Here is an 8,319-nt window from a genome sequence, read left to right as displayed (position 1 = left end):
TGCCAGGGATCCAGGGGCAGCCCCAGCTGCTCTGGGCACCCTGGGCCAGGGCCTGCCCACCCTCCCAGCCAGCAATTCCCAATCTCCCATCCAGCCCTGCCCTCTGGCACTGGGAAGCCATTCCCTGGCTCCTGGCCCTCCATGCCTTGGCCCCAGTCCCTCTGCAGCTCTCCTGGAGCCCCTTCAGGCCCTGCAAGGGGCTCTCAGCTCTCCCTGGATTCCTCTCTTCTCCGGATGAGCACCCCCAGCTCTCCCAGCTTTGGTCATCTTTCCAGACACAGATTAGGGAAGCACAGGCAGAGATGGGTTTCTCATGGATGTAAACACTGCCGGGCTGTTCCTGGCCTTTCCTGGTTTATTGCCCCAAAGCAAAGCAGCAGCTGGGCTGTGGTGATCCAGGTGATCTCAGCTCCTGAGCAAATCTGGGGCTGCTCAGCCCTGAGACTTGGCCTTAAAGCAGTGTCTCCAGAGAACCTCTGGAATGTGATTTCCCTTTGATCCCTGCAGCCCAACGCCTCCCTGTTCGAGGCCTGCTGCAACGAGCGCATCCAGCAGTTCGACGACAACGAGGAGGAGGAGGATATCTGGGAGGAGAAGGAGATCTCCTACGCAACCCAGGTCAAGTCCAGGACACGGTAAGGTGAAAACACAGCCCTGATTTCCCCCTCATGCTGGGAATCTGCACGTTTCAATTCCTTGGGGTTTGTGTCATTTGGGGGCTGCAAGGTTTTATCTGACGCAACCCCGAGCGCTCTCCCTGCCACTTGTGCTGGGGTTCTCCTGAGCTGGAGACAGACCCAGTTTGAGGGAATTCAGTAACAGTGGGAACACCTAATTAATGACTCTTCCATCAAACGCACGAAAAACCCCCACCCTCAGTGTGAGACACTTGGAATCTGCTCCTTCCCTCATCCTTGGAGAGGAGGAGGAGGGGGTGAGACTGAGGGGAGTGGGCAGAACATTCTTTCTCAGAATGTTCAAATCAGGAAAGTGAGAGCAAGAGGCCTCCTGGGGCATCTCAGGCTTTGAAATAATTTTTCATCCTTTTGGCAGAGCCACTTATTAGATAAAGTTATTTCTGTAATTCCCAATCTGAAATGTGATCACAGGAAACAGGGAATACATCCCAGAGCTCTGCATGTCCTTGCCAAGCATCAGCAGCCTCAGGTCCTGCCAGGCACAGGGTGGGCTCCACGCCCGTGCCCATCCCCTCGCTGGGCACTGGTTTGTGGTGCCCCCAGCCCTGGGTCTGTCCTGCACCTCCGGGGAGTTCTGACACCAAAGCCCTCGGGAATCTGGGATCCCTCCGAGTGCCCACGACTGCCCTGAGCAATGTGGGGAGATATTTTGGGGGAAACAACCATGGAAAAGGCTCTGGGCAGCTCTGGGCTGTTTCCCCAGGGCCAGGGAGGAGGAGCTGAGGGATGGGTGCAGCAGCTGCTCCGGGAGTGGCTCATTCCCAGTTCCCGCTCAGGTTTGGAGCATCGCAGACGTCGGAGAGCTCCAAGAGTGACCTGGAGAACGGGGACCACGACGGCAGCGTGGACTCAGAGGAGGAGGAGGAGCAGCAGCCACCCCCCCCCTCGCCAAACAAGGGCAGCACCGCGGAGCAGAAGGACTCGGAGTCCTCCCAAGGTACCGGATTTGCGGGAGCACATCCTGGGATCTGTGCACAGCAGCGCTCACACGCTGCCAGCTGCCCATGGAGAGTCCCCAGGTCCTCCTGGCCGGGGGAAATGGGGATGTCAGGGCTCACTTTGTGCCTCTGGAGCCTCAGGGAGCCTCACGAGCCCCAGAACAGCCCTCGTGTCAGGCAGCCCCACAGGGAGAATCCCAGGGAAAGGTCCCTGCGCGTGGCAGCGCTCAGGATGAGATGGGCTCTAAGGTCCCCTCGCACCCAAACCATTCCATGGTTCTGTGATTCCCGGGATCCCAGCTCCTTTAGTGCAAATCCCAGTCAAAGCAGCAGTGCCGGGATGGGACCTGAACTCCTCCCATCCCGGGATAGTTTTGTGCCCACCTTTGCCAGGTGTCTCCACACCCCCCGGCACTGCCCGTTCTGCTTTCCCAGCTGTGTTTGCCTGTTGCAAACCCATCCCTACAGTGCCCAGAGGAGGAGTGCAGAGGGACAGGGTTTTCCTTGAATCCTGGAATGGTTGGGTGGGAAGGGAGCTCAGAGCCCCTCCAGTGCCAGCCCTGCCATGGCAGGGACACCTCCCACTGTGCCAGGCTGCTCCAGCCCCAATGTCCAGCCTGGCCTTGGCCACTGCCAGGGATCCAGGGGCAGCCCCAGCTGCTCTGGGCACCCTGGGCCAGGGCCTGCCCACCCTCCCAGCCAGGAATTCCTTCCCAAGATCCCAACTAAACCTGGAGCTGGAAGCCATTCCCTGTGTCCTGTCCCTCCAGGCCCCTGTCTCTTCCCATCTTGTCTGCTCCTTCAGGGATTTTCCCAACTCTCCATGTAAATGACACTGTGGGAATGCTGGACACCCATGGTGCTGTCAGCAGAACAGTTCCAAGGGACAAAAACATTTTCCCAACCATCCATTTCTCCAAGCTTTTTCAGTTCTAAAGCATTTCTTTCTGCGGGTGCTGCCCTTGTGTTGTCACTGTGAGCACCAGGCAGGGTTATCCCAGGATCCTGCTCTCTGCACCCCTTTGGAAGTGTCAGATAATTCCAGTTCATTGGGAAGAACCAGTATAAACCTCATGGTCCCAGTGGGTTGTGTGTGACAGCCCAGTCACCCTCTGGAGACTCAGCTGGAATTTGGGATCAATTTTGGGGGTGCAGCCTCAGCGGGTCCCTCCCGCTGGGTTCTGTTCCTGCAGAGCTCTGTAATCCTCCCTCTCCCCTGGAAAAAGCTCAGGAAAAATGCTATTCCAAAGGTGGGATTTGTAGGACTGGGAGTAGGACGATGGAGGTAGGTTCTGGAGGAGGATTTGTCCAGGACTATAAAAAAAGCCATTAACCGATGATTTCTGGGGTCTTAAATACTGCAATCCATTGATCAGTTCCTTACCTGAAACTGCCAAAATGCACCCACTGGAGATGGAGATGGGAGCTTTTGGCAGTGAATTGAGGGACTTGGAGCTGGGAATCTCTGGCTCAGGGAATGACACCCAGGGTGTCATTTGTCTCCATGGATGCCTCTCCTGGGGATAAACATCCACAGGGATTTCCGTGGGACTGTGGAAGGGATGGATGTGCCCTGGGATGGGTTGCCCTGTCCCTGGGATCCCTGGGCTGTTCCTGGCCGGCCAGAGGCTGTGCTGGCAGCTCAGGCTGTTGTGCCCGCAGGGGCCGGCTGGACGGCCGTGTTCGAGCCCGTGAGCCCCACGCCGCCCGTGGCCATGGACGTGGGATCCAGCGTGTGGGACTCGGCCGCCCCGCAGAGCAGCGCCCCGGAGGAGAAGGGCTGGGCCAAGTTCACGGACTTCCAGCCTTTCTGCTGGTAAGAGCTACGCAATTCCAGCTCCCCTGGAGCCTTGCAGTGGGGGAATATTTGGGATACGTGTTGATGGAGCGCATGGCTGTAATCCTTTCTTCTTCCCCTTCCCTTCCCGTTGCTTCCCTTTTACGTTTTAATATTGTCTGGTGATCCTGGATCGGGGCTCCTTCATGCTTCCCAGTGCTTCCCAGTGCTCCTGCCTGGGGCTGGGACACAGCCCCGCTTCCTGTGTGCTCATGGGGTACAGAATCAGCAAATAAGGTTTATAGAAATTCAAAACATTGGTGGGAAGGAAGAGCAGGGCCTGGGGACTGCTCCTGCAGGGCTGTTGGGAAGCTGTGGGATGATCCCGGTGGGAATCTCTGGGATGATCCCGGTGTCCATGCTCAGGGCTGTTCCCTCCCCAGCTCCGAGTCCGGCCCTCGCTGCAGCTCCCCCATGGACACCGAGAGCGGCGGCACCGACAGGACCCCGGCGCAGGGCCAGGACAAGAGCTGTGAGTGACACGGGGCCACCCCCGGGGTGCACAGAGCACCTGGGGAAGGGAGAACATCCCTGCAGGGTCCCTGCCCTGAGGGTTCCCTGCAGGATCAGTGAATGGAGGCAAGGGCAGAAATCCCGAGGGTTTGTTGGGACAATGCCAGCAGGGAAGGGATGGAGTTGCAGTGAGTTGGGGCTGATATCACAGGGACATCTCATTTATCCCCGGAAGTGTCCAAGGCCAGGCTGGACAGGGCTTGGAGCAGCCTGGCACAGTGGGAGGTGTCCCTGCCCATGGTGGCACTGGAGGGGCTCTGAAGTCCCTTCCCACCCAAGCATTCCACGATTCCCTGACCCTCTGCAGCAGCTGCAGGCCCCGTTTGAGCCCTTGGGCCGCTCCTGGGGAGTTTTCCCGAGGTTCCAGCATGGGCTGTTCCTCCCCCAGCCAGCGCTGCCTCTCCCTGTGTGTGGAACGCGTGTGGGACACGGAAGGCGCCGCTGGTGGACTCGGACAGCAGCTCCTCAGACAGCTCCGAGAGCGACGATGACGACGACTGCAAGGCCAAGGCTGGCACGGAATCCACGGGCACGGCCACGCCACAGGAGGCCGGGAAGGACAGGGCAGCTCCCACCAGGTGGGAAGAGATCCCTGTGGGCTGGGGTGGCCCCGGGCTGGGATGGCCCCTGGGGTGGCCCCACCCAGGCTGGGGGGGCCCCTGGGGTGGCCCCAGGCTGGGATTGCCCCTGGGGTGGCCCTGCGCGGTGCTGGTATCCCCTCTCCCATGGGCTCCGTGTCCCGGTGTCCCCTGGGAGCAGGTGCTGCCCCTGGCCTGGCACACGGATGGCTGAGGGACACATTGAGAACAGGGTTATTCCAAGGAAGGGCTGGGGCTCCTTTGGGCACTCTGGAGTCACAGGAGCAGCTCTGTCCCTGTCCTTTGGGCACTCTGGTGTCACAGGAGCAGGAGCAGCTCTGTCCGTGTGGATCTGGGATCCAGGCCCCGGGCAGGGATCCGGGTGGGATCACTTGGAAAAGCGGAGCAGAGGCTCCCATGGGATCCTCCTGCAGCCATGGGGGGAAGGTTTAACCCACCCAGGTTCTCATTTTCCCCTTGGTGTCAAAGGCAATCAGTGATAAAACCACCAGCAAAGGCTGGAGCAGATCCTGGGATGGGCAGTGGTTTGTAGGAACTGGATCCTCAATCCAGCCTGCTCCAATCACGGAGGGGGAGCTGCTGCCCAGCCCTGTCAGCAGCTGCTGCATCCACAAAGATTTTTCCCAGTTTTAAGATTCTGAGGTTTTTCCTCGTCCTCTTCCATGTATTTCCTCCTGCTTTTTACCAGAGTCCCTGGATTTGTGCGCCTGACTCAGGATCAGGAGCTTCCCTTTAGCGGTGGTTGGTGACAGTTTGGGGTCATCCCTGAGTGCGCTTGGCCAGCAGCAGCTCCTGGGGGCCCGGGGGGCTGGGAAACCACTGAGATTGCAGAATTCCCTGGAATGAGGGCAGGAGTTATCCCAAGGTCTGTTTGGTTGGAGGCAGCTCATTCTGACAAATGCATTAGTTGTGATAGTTGCCTTAATTCCGAGAAATAGAGTTGATTTTGATAATTGCATTGATTTTGATAAATGCCTCAATTTTGATCAATAATTTCCATTTGATAAATGCATTACCTGTGATAAATGCGCTCCGTGTGCTGGGAATGGCCGGGCTGTGGCTTGGTGGGAAGCAGAAGGTGAGGAGAGGCACAGCAGTTCAGCTGTGCTGGAAGCAGCCTCTCCTTCCCCAGCTCTCGGTGCACTTGGATTGTGTGGAATTGGATCCACTGGATCTGATCCGAGCTGTGCTCCAGGTGCTTTTCCTCTCTGCACTGTGGTGTGGGCAGAGCTGGGTTCCCAGCGGGATCAGGGAATGGCCTGAGCTGGACCCACAGGATCCTTGGTCCAGCTGCCCGGGACACCCCAAGACTCCCAACGTTGTCCAGACATTCCTGGAGCTCTGGAGCCATGCCCGTTCCCTGGGGAGCTGTCCAGTGCCCGACACCCTGTGGGGGAAGAACCTTCCCTGATATCCCACCTAACCCTCCCCAGCCCAGCTCCAGCTGTTCCCATTCCATGTCCATCCTATTTGGGATGTTCTCACCTCTTCCTGTGCTTTCCTCGCAGGAGGGAAGTGTTTATTCCTGGTTTGGCACATTTGGGACATTTTCCTCTCCAGACAAGTGTCTGTGCCACATTCCACAAGGATAAAGCTTCCCGAACCTGCCTGCCCTTCTCCAGAGCCGTTCCCATTGTGGCAAAGAGAGGAGATCCTGGAGCACCCACGGCCTCCCCCTGGCAGGGGTCTGTGGCTGTCCACAGCTGTGTCCGTAGCCCAGGATCCAAGGGAAGCTGTGGGAGGACAGGAGCCGCTGCCACAGCTGGGACTGGAGCTGCTCCAGGCCCGGGCTCCTGGTGGGAATCACCATCCGGAGCATTCCCAGTCTTCCAAATCACTGAGTGGGAATACCCATTGCTTACCACGTTCCTTAATGATTCCAGGGCAATCAAGAACATTTTGGAGTCACTCTGGGGGTTGTGACAACTCTCTCCAAGCGTTTCCCCAAAATCTGCGCCAAACCCCATTCCTGTTGCTGTAGGAACAGGTTTTCCTTCCCCTTGTGCCCCTGGAATGCTGGAATCCACACTGAGATCTCTGATTCTCCTTGGAGCTGCTCAAGGACTCGGAGTTTTCCTTCCCCCTGTCCCTGGAATCCACATGGAGGTCTTTTCTCCTTGGAGGCCTCTGTGGATTCCAGGATCATTGGGGTCATGGAGAACCAGATGTTGCAGCCCAGCAAATCCTCCAGATGTTCCACCCTCCCTGAGCCCATCCCAGCTGCCCAGGGGACCCTTAGGCCGGGAGATGCGGATCAGGAATTGCTCTCAGCTTCCCAGTTTGGATCCAACTCCCTGGGGGGGTTTGGGGTCCCATCCCTGGAATGTCCAAGGAACAACTGGACATCCCACACAAACTCCTTGTTTGGGTTGTGTCACCCCTTGCTCCGGCCCTGTGTGTCCAGCTGGGATTTTCCAGGAGCATGGGGAAGGCAGAGAACTTCCCGAGCCCTCCTCGGTGCTCAGGTAGCTCCAGAATCCTCCTGCCCTGGAGGCTTCGGGCATTGGATTTCAGAAGTTTCTCTCTGAGCCATGGAAATGTCGAGCTCCAGATTTTTGTGTGGGAAGTGGTTTTCCAGCAACATTCCTGGGAATGCAGCTCCATCGCTGCATCTCTCCAAGGTGGATTTTTGTACTTTTGAGGAGCCTGTGAGCCCTGGAGGAAGGGGAATGTTTGGATCTCGTTATTCCTCATTTTTGTGTTTTTTTCAAGAGAAGTAGCTCCAGAAATAGAACCTCAGTCTCCAATCTCCATCACATGTCCAATTACCCAGCTGGGATTATTTTATTCCATGAAAACTCCCCCGGAGCCGGTGACAGGATTCCAGCCCAGCCATCTCCAGCTTTCCTCCCTTTTGTGGAGGCTTGCTCTGGGAGACAGGGAGAAGGAATTGTTCTGGATGGAGACTGGGAGGAAAATCATTCCTGGGGCAGCTCGTCCTCTGCCTTGGAAGCCAAAAAATGGGGATGTGCACAGAAATCCCTTCTCCAGTTGGAAATCTGGGTGGGTTTATTCCAAACAGGAGATTGGGAGGGTTTGTTCCTGCAGTTTGTCCTTTCCCAGGGTTTGAGCTTTGGTTGTTGGCTCCTCCGTGGGGACATTGTCCCTCAGGTGGCGCCTCCGTGGTCCCTGGAGCGCCTTTAGTGTGTTTGGATTCTGAATGTCCGATCCCTGTTTTTCCTCTGTGGGATTTCAGGATCTGCCCCTAAATCCAGGATTTTCTGGGTGCCCCAGAAGCTTCAGGGGCAGCTTTGGCAGAGCAGAGCAGTGTCTGTGTCCGTGTCCAGCCAGAGCAGGCTGTGCCATCCCAGCAAATGGCAATGGGAATGGAGGGTTGGGAACTCTCAGACTGGATTTTGCAGCAGGAGTTGGGAATGCTTTCCTCGAGGAGCTGCTCTGGGGTATCCTGTTGGGTGTGGGACCTGGAGCCTGCAGGACGTGCCCACTCATTTTAACCCCACTTCATCGCCAGTTCTCATTCCCACTGGGATCTTTAGGCCTGTGTGACAAGAGTAGGGGGAATTTTGTTTTCCCTGTTGGAATTTGAGCATCATTCCAGTACGAGCCCGGTTCTCCCGTGGGCTGAGTTCCATTAACGTGGCCCTGCCCTCTCCCGCAGCGGCTCCGACGGAACGGCCATGGAGGTGCTTCCTGTGGCCGAATCCGGGACGTCCAGTGCCCCCCAAGCCCGGAACAGCGCGGCCACGCACACGGATGGGCACCAGAGAGTGGCC

General features: G+C 57.5%; 1 protein-coding gene across 1 annotated transcript in view; it reads left to right on the top strand.

The window, feature by feature from the left end:
* Positions 1-8,319, top strand: part of PPP6R2 (protein phosphatase 6 regulatory subunit 2) — a 45,147-nt gene that overhangs the window by 26,140 nt on the left and 10,688 nt on the right. The window contains exons 18-23 of the mRNA XM_017739382.1: positions 508-635; positions 1,475-1,635; positions 3,299-3,452; positions 3,857-3,945; positions 4,375-4,564; positions 8,205-8,313. Of these exons, the coding sequence (XP_017594871.1) occupies positions 508-635; positions 1,475-1,635; positions 3,299-3,452; positions 3,857-3,945; positions 4,375-4,564; positions 8,205-8,313 (831 nt within the window). The remainder of the gene's footprint in view (positions 1-507; positions 636-1,474; positions 1,636-3,298; positions 3,453-3,856; positions 3,946-4,374; positions 4,565-8,204; positions 8,314-8,319) is intronic.

This window comes from Corvus brachyrhynchos, unplaced genomic scaffold (genome assembly GCF_000691975.1).
Source record: "Corvus brachyrhynchos isolate BGI_N302 unplaced genomic scaffold, ASM69197v1 scaffold197, whole genome shotgun sequence".
In the NCBI taxonomy this organism is placed as follows: Eukaryota; Metazoa; Chordata; class Aves; order Passeriformes; family Corvidae; genus Corvus; species Corvus brachyrhynchos.
This window is presented reverse-complemented; position numbering and strand designations above follow the sequence as displayed.